This window comes from Neolamprologus multifasciatus, chromosome 10 (genome assembly GCF_963576455.1).
Source record: "Neolamprologus multifasciatus chromosome 10, fNeoMul1.2, whole genome shotgun sequence".
Lineage (NCBI taxonomy): Eukaryota > Metazoa > Chordata > Actinopteri > Cichliformes > Cichlidae > Neolamprologus > Neolamprologus multifasciatus.
The window spans coordinates 14,758,232-14,771,646 of record NC_140448.1 but is presented as its reverse complement, the minus strand read 5'-3'; the positions used below and the strand labels follow the sequence as shown (position 1 = coordinate 14,771,646).

Below are 13,415 nucleotides of genomic sequence, written 5' to 3'. Positions count from 1 at the left end.
TCCGCCTTGTCTTCTTCTACGCCTCACTTCTTCTTCTTCTTTGAGTTTAGCCGGTCAGACACATATTTCTGCCACCTACTGTTCACCTACTGTTATCCAAGTCTTATTCGAATTAAACATGCCAGATTTACAATTCATTATTCAACATTAATTAAAGCCTGAATAATTGCCACAAAATTCTATTTTTTTAATGGAGAGTTCAATGAACCAGCTGAAAGATTTGTTTATAAAATTATTTAGATATTTCCCCCCTTATAGTAGTTGTAATTTGCGTCATATTTGCCACATCTGGCCTTTAAAAAATGCTTTAAAAAGTATTGCAAAATTTATTTATGCTTTAAAACGGGAAACAAATCACACTGATGATGTAGAAGTCTCAAAAATTCACAAAAAACTGCATGTATTAAATGCAATACACTAGGCGTGAAAGGGTTAAACATCCATCCATTCTCTTCCGTTTATCCTTATTAGGGTCTCACGGGGTTGGAGCCTATAAAGTTAAACATGTGGCATGTTTTTTTTATTTTCTATGTAAATAAGATTTGGGTTTATGAGATATGCCAGTCATTGCATTCTGTCTTCAGCGCTTTGGACAGCTTCACAATTCTTTTTGAATTGGGTTTGTAAAGAGCTGAAAAACATTTTAAATCTTTCTTTGAAATTACTGATGCAGGTGTTTCACAGTAATAATTGGCACTTTGCTGTTTTAAGAAGTGTAATAAAAGATAGAAAACAAACAATAACATAAGAAGCAAACAAAAACCCACCCACCCAAAGAATGACACCAAACTCTACTACTACCCTGACATTAAAAATGATGTCCTAATATCTATTCCCTTCTACAGTATATTTACCAATATTTATACACTCACTTAATGTAATTACATGTTAATAATCTAATGCGACTCATTGTGCAGTGTAAAAAACTACGTAAGAAATACAGATTATGACATTTACAATAACATGCTAGCTGCATGTGGAATCCACAAGATCCAATTTTAGTAACAAAAAATGCTACAATACAAGTGGGTCAAAAATAAGGGAATTGCAATGCAGCTGTGAGTTTCATGCAAATGAATGTTCAAAAAGTCTTTCTTCCCATGTGAGAAAACATTCTGCTCCTGCAGATACTGTCATTTCTGAAGGCCCTTACAGAACTAAGGCTTTTCAAATTGAGGGCACTAAAGGGAAAATAATAGTGCCTCAGGGTTTATTCCCTAGAGGAACTGATGTGTCCAGTATTCACACTATAAAACTGCCCAGTTAGTCTGTGTGGCATGTAAATTAAAAAGAAGACAAAAAATCACATTTTCAAAACATAATCTCTTAAATGTTTTTCAGAAAACAAACTCAAAGCCAGAGAGAGCTTGAGGCATGACGGAGTGTTTAATCAATACTTGAATCAATGTGTCAACAAGCAAGCCCGGTGCTTTTGGGAAATGATGAAGCGAATGTTTGTACTTTGTCTTGGTTTCACAATGACTTTGTTTTTCGTGTAACATGTGACAGCATGTGTACACATAATGGGAAATCTTGGATCCAAAAAAAAACTTAGTTAAGGTCAGGACACACAACACAAACCATGCAACCTACATTTGTAGTTGATGCATTTAACTATTTCATATATAAACAATTGAATAAATGAAAACAGTGCATCAAAAAATCAAAAAATCTGAGTCAAGAGCACTTTTGTTACTGTAGTGCTCCACCTTTTGTTTTAAGTGAAAGATAATTGCTTAATACAGCAGTTCAGCTGCTCAGCTGCTTTCTGTTTGTCACTTCTTACTGCACCAACCAGGTGTTATAACACAACATAGTGTTATAACAACAACATCACATAGTTTGGCATCTTTTTCATAACATGAGCAAAGTCTTCCCTGAAAAAATATCAAGAAAAAAGACTGCAAAATATTCCTAGTAAAGTGTCAAGTGTGTCTTTAATGGAGGACCAGTTGGAGATCCAGAGATTGGGGGCAATCGGGATCAGTTCTTGGCCTCGTGCCTTGTGTACTCTGAATTTGTCGGTTTTCCACGTAGTCTTTCCCAAAGTGATGAAGTGATCTTCATTCTTATTGCTGAAAGATGCAGACTCTTTGTATAGCAAATCTTATTACTAATGAACATAATCAGTTTGGTAAATGTTTTGCTACTGGTTGTATTTATTTATGTATTTAATTGAGATGCTGGCATCAGCACGTAATAAAAGTAAAGCGAAGTTTACAAATAATAACTACTGTAGCGTCCTAGCTCACATTGTAAGTGATATATTAGTGATATATTAGATAAGAGATCTTTGCGTAATTCTAAATAAGTTATCAGTTGAGAAGGATTTATGTAAATGTGGAAATTGTTTGAGTGTTTTCTGTGATAAACATGTATTGATCCTCTTTTACGGGTCATAAAGTTAATAAGTACCAGGATGGTCTTTGTCCACTCCCAGTTTAAACATCACTCTCTATTCTGAAATAAATCAGCCACTTCTGCAATATACTCTCATTTTTAAACTGTCCCCCAGTTTAAGCTTCAAGATGGGATTTTCTATCCACTGGAGTTGGCTTGCAGCGCTTTTATGTGCACTTTGGATGGGTAAGATACTTTTATTTTAGATAAAAAGTTATATACAATTTTGAATTTCCAGTAATGTGTTTGTTGTTTATTTAGGTTTATGCATTGTATAAGGTTTAGTATTCATAACATAGATATAAAAACTGATCAATTTTCAAATATATTTATTTATTAACTTATATATAACTGAATATTTCACAAACGTCCTTCTATCCATCAGGTTTTAGAGACTTCTATGCTTATTTTTCTTAAGGTACAATAGTTTTATGTTCTTAAAACTATGTTATGTTCTTAATTTGAGGTAGTTATATTGTCAAGAATAAAACAAATAAAATAAAATCATTATCAAGTAGCAACATCATCAAATGTGAACATTATAGTGAATTTTAAAGATTTTTTTTTCAGAAAATGTAAGTCTGTTCTAAATTTTGTTCATCATCTATTTATGGAAATAAAGAAATAATGTTGTTTTAAATATAAAATATCTGACTTTTTGCATTTTTACACATTAAAACATAACAATTTAAATTCTTGTAATACAAACAATACTTCGCAAAGGTAAGTAAAACAATGTATAAATCCTTTGTGATGATAAGATCACTAACCTGGTGATTTTAGTAAAAGAACATTTATTCATTGCATACTGTGTACTTTAAAAAAAGGCAAATCTTCAATTTTACACTACTTTAGTAATTGTGTAATGGTACGTATGTAAGTGTATGATATACTTAAATTGTAGCCTCTGAGATCTGTGGACATTTTTTTTTCAGGAGCTGGTGTTCGATGTGATTGCCCTGAGAGTAATTTGCAAATGCAAGGAGGGAATTACACACTGAGTAACAACCTGGAGAGAGGCAGCATCTTGGTATACCATTGTCCCGAGGGCTACTATCCATACCCAGCAATAACCCGCTTATGTCAGGCTAATAACTCCTGGAGACCAAAACCCGAAAGTTGTCAGAGATGCAGGCGTGAGTGGCAAAGATGTTTCTCCCTTGCCTCACACTGCCTGATAACAACATAGTAATTGAGGGTGCTTTTGTTTTGTTTCACAGTGATTGAATGCCCAGACCCCAATGTGCTGGAGTACGGAAGTGTCTCCCCCCCTCAGGAGAGGTACTATGTGGACAACGAGACCACGTATGAGTGCTACTCTGGATACAAAATGCGAGGCTCAGCCACACGCGTGTGCTTAAAAAATGGGAAGTGGAGCGGCTCCACTCCAATCTGCAGCCGTGACTGTGAGTCCCGAACAGCAATGATTAAAACTTGATCATTACTGTTCCAGCTTTCTAGATTTCATTCTCGTAAATAAATACAATTTATTATGTATTTTTAGACAGACTGAAATTGACATTTTATACCTTTAGATTTGACAGCTGTTAAAACACACAGTATGATGAATGTAAGGTTTTTGTTGTAACCCCATGACGGTCTTTTCTTGAGTAGGTGCTTGCATTCAGGCCTTCCATTGTGTTTTTGACATTGGGGTTTTTTCTTACCAAAGCTGGGGATCATTGTGCTAATCCCGGTATCCCACCTGGTGCCTCAAGAGTGGGGAATATTTTTGGAATTGATGACACGGTGAGATACACCTGCAATGGAAACCTGTTTTTGGTGGGCTCCAGTGAACGAGTGTGTCAGGAGAACAGCCAGTGGACTGGCAATGAGCCTGCATGCTACTGTAAGCAAACACATACTGTTTACACTCTGTGCCATCATCTTAGCCACTCTTTGCTCTTTTAAATGTTCTGGTTGTATGATATATACTGTTTCCCCTTTGGAGGCCTTAATGGTGGGAAGCCAGTGTGGGATCACGTCCTGCTGTGACTTAGTCACTGGTTAAGCAAATAGGATCTGCAGATGTGTACTGACCATCTAAATATTACGTGTCCAGTGACAAGCATATGATCCCTCACCAGCTTCTCATCTATAAATGTTTCTTGAAACTCCTGAGAGTCACCTTGTTATAAGGTCTTTCTTTAGTATAATTGTTATATATCACATATGTACTCCTTGCAGATAAACACACCTTCGACACACCACTGGAGGTTTCAAAGGCATTTGGCAATTCAATTAAAGAGAGCCTGACCACTTTAGAGTCCACAGGTAAGTTATTGATCAACAAGTATATACTCTCACTGGACACTATATTAGCTACATCTTGCTAGTACCATTCTGGAGCCCAGGTACAGGGTATCAAACGTTCAGCAGAGATTTTGGTCTATATTCACATGACAGCAAAACGCACATTTGTTGGCTTCAGATGTGAATCATCCCCACATCCCAAATGTGTTCTGTTGGGTTGAGATCTGGTGGCTGGAGACCATTTGAGTTAATTTGCTGAAATCTTTGAGAAACCAGCTTGAGATGATTTGGGCTTTGAGACCTCAGTAGATGGGTACGCTTGTGAAGTTACCATGTCTGCTGCGAAGCACAATACTTAGGCAGTGGCATTAAAATGTGTTCTGTTTGGCCCAAAATTTGTCAAGAAAACCATCCCACATCATTGGACGACCACCAGCAGGGTGAATTGCTCATGCTTTCATTGAGTTGTTTACGCATCATGAATGTCTTTGCACTACAATCTGAATGTTGCAGCAGAAATCAAGACTCATAGAACCAGGCAACAATTTTCAAATCTTCTGTTGTCCATTTTTTGTGAGCCTGTATGAATTGTAGTCTTGGACTCCTGCTCTTAGTTGACAGCCGTGACAGCCAGAGTGGTCTTCTGCTGGTGCGGTCCATCTGCTTCAAAGTGTGATGTTTCAGGCATTCAGAGATGCTCTCCTGCATACTTTTGTTGTAACCAGAGGTGGGAGATGTACTAAAGTAGAATTTCAGGTTTTACTTTACTCAAGTATTTATTTTTCTGGCAACTTCTTCTTGGTGTCACAGATACTACTGTCAGAGTCAGGTTACATCAAGAGCAGCAAAGCCGAATTTGATGCTGAGATTCATTGCCTGAATTCGGCCTTTATATCAACTTTATATTGGAAATCAGCCATGGTTGTGAAACATCTGCTTACATCTCATTGAACTCAGTTTTGTAAATCCACGAACAGCATAAACCTCAGAGAAGAAGCAGCAAGTCAGCTGATCGCAGCTTGTACACCAAGAAAATCTACAACTCACAATAAAAATTATGCTGAGGTTATTTTTTCCCCATGCTGAGTCAGTACAACCGATCTTAGGGTTACCACACCCTGTACAAATTTTCCAGTTTAGGTGTGAAGGCAAAGTGACCCTCTAACACACAGGTAACAAAAAAAAATAGAGCTTTTTTTAAAAAATAAAAGTTCTACTTTTTCTCTACTTGTGTTTTACATATCTGATGAAAGCTTTAGTTTTTCATTTTTACTTGCGTAAAGAAGTTGATTCAGTACTTTAACTTTTACCAGAGTATTTTAACACAAATATCTGTTCTTCAACTTAAGTGTAAAATATGCATACTTATGCCACCTCTGGTTGTGACAAGTGGCTATCTCAGTTACTGTTGGCTTCCTATCAGCTCAAAGAAGTCTGGCCATTCCTCTATGACCTCTGACCTCTGGATAGGTAGTTTTTTCTATGCATATTCTAGGAATGGTTGTGCGAGAAAATTCCAGGTGGTCAGCAGTTTCTGATCTACTCAGTCACCTTTCTTCAGTCTGATGCTTGGTTTGAACTTCAGTGGGTCGTCTTGACCACATCTGCATTAGATTCGATTTTTGCTTTAATGAGCAGTTGAGCAAGTGTATCTAATAAAGTGATGGGTGCGTTTTGCTGTTTAGGCATATTTAAATAACAATAAAACTACTTGTGGCAATGACTGGGGGTGTTATGAGAGAATTAATCATAGCATAATAATGCATGCTTCTTTATTGTTAATTCAGTCCAACAAAATATGCAAACATATAGTGTAACAGAGTTGCTATCTGTATAATAATTTAACAATGACGGTCTTTATTCAGACTTTTGTTTGTGATGTGTAAGCTGACAGTATCTTTTGTCATTCAGAGGAAACACAGGAGGGGAGAAAAATCAGGATTTCAAAAAATGGCACACTTAACATCTACATTGGTGTGGATATTTCTGACAGCATCAGCAATGATTATGTCAATAAATCCAGAGACGCTGTCGTGAAACTCATCACAACGGTGAGAAACAAACAGCTTTTCTTTCAAAAATTGAGAAAAAAAAGTCAAAAGTAGAGTTTTCCAAAATGATATGAAAGCATATTTTACTGGAAGCTTTTTGTTTTTTATGCTGCTACAAAACTCTCTTTGTGCTATAGCGTGCAGATTTTGCAAACAGTCAGCAACATTGGGCTTGGACTGGAGTTATATTAGGATTGCTTTGCAAATTGCAGGCTCAGTTTGGAGGTCTAACGGTGTGCATAGGGTGAAGCTACAGGCTGCTGTTGAAGGATGCTGGCAACATATTCGCTGAGTCTTTAGAACATTCGATCAGATATTTGATAAAATGACAGGCTGCAGTTTAATTATTCATGTGTCACTGGTTTATTTCTGCCTTTAAATGTGGCACGTGGACCCACGGGGGTACGTGAGTGTGAAGCTTTTTACTCTGACACACTTTAAGGAGTGCATCTTCCATGATGTACACATAACGTACACACTAAATCTCATCCAATCTGGCTGCCACCGCAACGGCCCATTAGAAGTAAATTTCATTATGTATTACAATTCATAACCATGACTGATGCTTCTTGGCATGAGTCCTTTGGCTGGTTGTCAATGTTCAGCACAGGATACGCTAGCTGCTGATTTATGGACCAATTACTAAACAAAATAACAAACATAAGCAATCTGAAATGTAAGGAGGTGTTGCATTAAGTTTACACGTGTTCACAATGGCGTGACAGAAATTCATATGCGATCAACAACCTTTTATGTAACCGATTTCCTTTATGTATCAACAGATTTCCTCTTTTACCGTGACCCCAAACTACGAAATCATCTTTTTCTCCTCTGAACTCTATGAAATTGTCAACATTATTGACTTTATGGACGGCACTGCCAAACTATCAGATGTCAAAACTAAATTAAAAGAATTTGATGTTGGTGGTGAGTAAAGCGCGTATTGCTATTGCACTGTGTTAGTTTGTTTCTAACAATACGTTATGGAATGTGCGTTTTGTGCTTCTTCCTGCTCAAAGACAGAAACACGGGAACAAATCTGAACCTTGTCTTTGAGGAATTCTTGGAGAAAATGGCTCTTATAAAGATTCGAGCTGGAGAGAATTTTAAGGAACATCGTCACGTCATCATCGTTTTTACAGATGGTATTTCCAGCCTCTTGATTAACTCTGCCGTCAACAATAAGAAATGCTCGTTAACTTCATGTTATCACAATATGGGGGTTTTTTTTGGCTCTAATAATGTCTAAAAATATCTGGAAAGATTCATCAATCACAGAACAAAAGGCAAAAGTTTTTATTCATTTCTATCAAAAATAGTTACCACAGTTTTTTAAAAAAAGGTTTTGTCATTGTTTTTCACAACAGGGGGTTATAACATGGGCGGTTCACCAGCACCCACTGTAGCGAAAATAAAAAACTCAGCGTATTTGAACCTGGCAGATGGATCCAGAGACGACTATCTTGGTGAGTTTTCCATCCAATTTGTGCATGTTTCTATTTTTATACAGTGTCTCATCATTCAACCTTGATCCTTCTTTACAGTAACATTTTATTGATACACAACAGTTTTTTGTTCGATGCTCGCTTTAATGCATAGCATGCTCAATAGCATTCTGTATATATTGTATATAAATAAACATGTTATGCTTCATTCTGCTACAGACATTTATATCTTTGCCATTGGAGATGACATCTTTGATGTTGACCTAATGCCCCTCACAGCAGGAACTGGAGGAACCCATTATTTCAGAGTTAAGGACTTAGAAAAACTACAAGACACTTTTGATGAAATGATCAGTAAGTTGTGTTTGAAGTGAAGCATGAACGTCCATCTGTTTGTAGTTCAGCTGTGTGTGTATTTGTGTGTTTGCATTCACTCCAGCATTCATCATCCAGCACTAATAAACACAAGGGAGACAAATGATCATAACTGGAGGCCTGCTTGGTTCTCTCGTTTCCTAAAGTACCTGAGATCAGAGCGATTACTCTTTATCTAGCCTGACACCAGTGATGTAGCCGTGATAGAAATATGATCATGTATCCCGCTGGACCTGTGTAATGCAGTTTAATGTAATGCAAAGGGTTTGAGATACTGAAATCCAAACTGAATGCAGCCTAATGTTCATTGTTCAACTTCAGTCTTTACTGCTGCTGCTACCAACTACTACTAACAACAGCAGTACTGATGATAATAATTTATAAAACCAATTTAGAATTGAACAAAATTGCAAAGTGCTTCACAGAACAGATGAAAATGAAATTTTAAAAACTTCAATAAGAAAATAATAATAACAGTCATGAAAAAAACATCTTACTATGAAACTGCACACTCATTGAGCTGCAGTGTTAATGTGGACTGTATTTTACAAAATATAGATGATGTTGTATTCAAGAAGACTTTAAAATGAGGACCTGTGAGCATAAACTCATTAGGAATGGGCTTACTGTGCTTACATATGCAAGCACAGTTATTATAGTTAACAAATGCTCTCCACAACATAAAAACTAAAATGAAAGCAAACCCACTACGTAAACAAACATTAAACTTTAATTATTTCAGATTTAAGGACTTAGAAATTAAACTGAATTACAAACAAACACATTAGAAAATACAAAGCCTGGGGAATTTTTCCCATTCCCTTCCATACAAGCAAGCTGCTGACCAATGAAAAAATCCAAGTTGCTTCATGTAACTCACAGAAGCTACGTGTAGTTTTACATGCAGTCATATGTGAGTCCATGAACATAAGCAACCTACGACCAGATGATTAATGTAACTATCGTGGTGTCAACCACTGGCTTTTTGCATCTTGCAGCTAAGATGTTGATTTTGGGGACTGGAGGGGCAGGTCTGAATGGGAACTCGCACACGCATTGTTTTTTTGTTTGTATGTTCTTTTTAAACATACTTAATATTTCAATAATAAATTACAGAGATCAAGACAAAAAGCCTTTTCCCCTGTAAACTTCTACAGCACCACAATTACCCCAATCTGGTGGCCGTCTAATAGAATTTAGGCTTAAAGTACTTCTGAATTGGCACTTTGAAATTCATTTTTCCGATCTGGAGGCTACATCCATGTTGTATGCTTATGCAACCTGTCTGTGCAGCAGGCCACAGTCCCTGTCTGCCTCACGTCCTTTATCATTTTACCTGTAACAAAAAGATCAGCTGTTTCCTGCCTCAGTGATTACCGCGATTACTCGCCCCATCTCCCTGACCATTTTAAATGGTAAGCTAAGTGCCCCTTCTCTTCTGTGCTAAAAGCTGCCAAAGAAATTTAATTGATGAACACATGACAAAAAAAATGGATTCCTTGTCTTCTGCTACCTACATGAACAACACTGGATTTTCCATTTTTAATGATCATTCATTTATTGTTTTCATGCAGATGAAGATGAAGTCAAGGGTCTCTGTGGACTTCACAAAGAGTATACCCGCGAGGATACCCGCAATGACCTGAAGAGGAAAATGTATCCATGGATGGCGTTTATTTCTAGTCAGGTGAAAGTTTCGCTGTTCCATTTAAACCAGCAGAGTAATGCGACTGAATATATAAATCTCCATCTTTACGTGTTTGCTAGTGAACCATCCAAAAACTTATAGCATAACTTTGTGTTGAACATTGGGGGGGGGGGGGGGGGGGGGTGTCTGTCTCATTAAATAAATAAATCTGAGTAAATTCCCATAACCCCCCTGGAAATTACGCCCCTGCAAAAACTCATTGATTTAGTGAATTTTTATTTTTAGGTGAACAGACATCAGAATCATCTACCCCGTTGCTATGTTCTCCCTACCAGATGTTTTACATAGTAGATTAATTATCTAAATTAAGCGTGTCTTGCTTCAGTGCATGAAGCAGTCTAAGTATATGATTGTTTTTTATTTCAAATTTAAGGCTGACCGTAACTCGAAGAAATGTATGGGCTCTCTGGTGACGCCTGAGTTCGTCCTGACTGCTGCTCACTGCGTGTATGGTTTTTTGCCTGAAAAAGTCACTGTTGAAATTGATGATGGAGATAACAAAAGTAATGAAAACTTTATTTAAAGACAGCATGATACCCTGTTTTATAAATTTGCTATAGATAAATATGTCTAATCTTTTTGATTGATGATATTAACAATAATACAACTGATTTTTTTTTTCAGTTAAAAAAGTAAAAACTTTATTTTATCATCCACTCTACAATGTTACTGCCAAAAAGGATAAAGGCATTAATGAGTTTTATGACTTCGATGTGGCTCTGATCCAACTGGAAAAATATGTTGTCATATCCAATGAAGTGAGGTAAGAAATTAGGCTATGCAAATTATTCTGTTTGTACTGTACTGATTTACTGATTATTGATAAAACACTTTTTAATGTTTGGAATGTTTGAAATAATACATTTTTTCAGGCCCATTTGCATACCTTGCACCCTGGAGACCAATGCTGCTCTACATTTGGTGGACCAGAGCTGCCAGTCACAAGGTGTGATAACTTTGTCTGTATGCTGTATAGCTTCATCATAGAGCCAAGTCTGTAAAAACAACAAAAGATATAGAATTTAATGTAGAGCTGGGTGATGTTGCCTAAACAGACTATGAGTTATTGAGCTCAGAGCCACACTGTCCTTATATATTTGTAGAATTAGTTTTGTCATTGTCTTGCTGAAATAAGCAAAACCCTAACAGGAAAAGTGGATAACTAGACTACAAGTGGTTGCAGACCTGGTCCAGTTTTAGAAGCAACCATTGCAAAGGCAGCAAGATCGCAAGTTTATCACACACAGTTGTGCTGCAGTGTCCAACCACTGTTTTTCTTGTGTTCCCCACAAGGAAAAAAATGTGTATCTCGTGACCAGCGTTTAGAGGAGTTTGCTGGTTCTTGCTCCTTGTATTTGCTTTGGCTGCTCGCAGGATGCAGCAGACAAAGTGATCCAGTGTTTAGGGACTCACTTTGAAAATTTTCACTGACACGCAGATGTTTGCTACACATTTCCATTATTCTTATTCTTCGTGCTGCTGCTTGGGTTTTTTTCCCCCCTAATTACTACTTATGTGTCTGGCGTGCATTGGCTCCCTGTCTGATGGTTCTTTGTTGCTTTTTAGCTTTTCCCCCTGTTTCATCAGAAAGCTTTGTCTTTTGTTGGGTATACACTGTGAATAGGTGTGCTTTGTTAAACAAAAAAAAAGGTAAAAACTGATGGAACGGGTTGCAGAGTGGCTCACCTGTATTCTTCTTTCTCCCTGTTATCTACAGAGAGACTTCTGTTAAAAAATCACCTCGAAAGACTGAATTTCCTGACAAAGACAACAAATGTAGTGGACCTGAAAGATGTCCATGCTAAGCTTGGTGATAATGTAAGTTTTACACTTGTGAGCTGTGTTATGCATGTGTCTTTGGGTATGTAAGCACAGGTTCCTTATTCTTCTCCTAAAACCTCTCCGATGTAGAGATATGAATGCATCAAACATGCAGTAGGTGTAGAGGGCATAACTGCTGATACACTGAGAGATGCTGTGACGGATAACTTCATATGCACTGGTGGTCGGGAACCTTTCAGAGATTATATTGCATGTACCGGTAAGTTCCTAATTTTATATCAAATTTTATACTCCAATACAGTGACAGTGGTGCAGATGAGTGACTCGGACTTTGTTTTCTGTTTTTTTGTATCTCTGTGTGTTTCTATTCATTGGCACAGGTGACTCTGGAGGTGCTGTGTATAAAAACTTTCAATATCGCACAATACAGGTAGGCTGCAATATACACGGCGCAACCACTGCACTCAAAAGGTTCTGCTGCAGAGCCATTACAAACAGAAAAAACACACATTTTAAATTTGGCTGACATTCCGTGCCAAAGTCCTATTCTGAACAGGCAGACATCCAAACAACAATTTTAGCAAGAAGAGCAGGTAATGAGCAAAGATTTCCTTGGTTTGGTGGCGTGAGTGGTAACACATTGGTGAGTTGACAGTTCCGGGAGACAAATTTGCAGGACTCAAACCCGTGATTGTCAAGGAGAAAGCAGAAGTAGTAAAGCGATAAGTCGTGTACGACTGCTCCATAAGGCTATCTTACATGTGAGGGCAAATCAGTGAAATCTAAATCAGCTACTTTGTTTTGTACATCACAACCAAGTATAACCTTAGGGAATAAATTCACTAAGAAAATAAGTTCATGTAATTTTACCTTGTACATTCTTTTTTAAATAACCAATTGTTTTTTTGTTTTGTTTTTTTGACAGGTCGCATTGGTCAGCTGGGGAAGCCAGAAAGTCTGCACAGATGGTGGTCTTACAGAATCAACGCCAAATTCCAGAGACTTTCACATTAATCTCTTCAGAGTTGTCCCTTTCCTCAAGAGTGTACTTGGAAATCAAGACATGGACTATGCACCACTTGAGTTTTTGGAAAATTAACCTCTTTGACATGCTGCAATTCATTTTGGGATTTCTCTTATACAATGTGTGCTCTGTTTAAAACACTGCCTTGGTTTATTTTTCTAATTGAAGAACATGTGATTGAACCCACTGAATCATTCATTTATTCATTTTGTCACACTGTAAATTCACAGTGAAAACAGACTTTCACAAAGTCTGTTTTCACTTTTTTACTCAGAATTTTCTGAAATAAAACCAATAATTGAGGTTTGAGCTGTGCTTTGCTATGTTTTGAACAGAAGCTCATTCAAGATCAGTTCGATCAGGGTAAAAGATATGAC

General features: G+C 37.2%; 1 protein-coding gene across 1 annotated transcript; it reads left to right on the top strand.

The window, feature by feature from the left end:
- The first annotated feature begins 2,428 nt into the window (after positions 1–2,428).
- Positions 2,429–13,347, top strand: LOC146509844 (complement factor B-like). Its single transcript, XM_085174358.1, has 18 exons — positions 2,429–2,586; positions 3,336–3,536; positions 3,621–3,806; positions 4,073–4,249; positions 4,588–4,674; positions 6,565–6,704; positions 7,487–7,631; positions 7,724–7,849; positions 8,072–8,170; positions 8,369–8,503; positions 10,099–10,211; positions 10,606–10,735; positions 10,857–10,995; positions 11,105–11,178; positions 11,950–12,050; positions 12,144–12,273; positions 12,395–12,444; positions 12,940–13,347. Exons 1-18 carry the CDS (start codon positions 2,529–2,531, stop codon positions 13,111–13,113), a joined length of 2,265 nt encoding a protein of 754 aa, XP_085030484.1. The 5' UTR covers positions 2,429–2,528; the 3' UTR covers positions 13,114–13,347.
- The last annotated feature ends 68 nt before the right edge of the window (positions 13,348–13,415 follow it).

Bases quoted from the DNA above. Each gene is read 5' to 3' on its own strand.
- LOC146509844 (XM_085174358.1), top strand. From the start codon at position 2,529: ATGGGATTTTCTATCCACTGGAGTTGGCTTGCAGCGCTTTTATGTGCA. The intron at 12,274-12,394 runs GTAAGTTCCTAA...TCATTGGCACAG, and splicing joins AGATTATATTGCATGTACCG to GTGACTCTGGAGGTGCTGTG. The intron at 12,445-12,939 runs GTAGGCTGCAAT...TTTTTTTGACAG, and splicing joins TTCAATATCGCACAATACAG to GTCGCATTGGTCAGCTGGGG.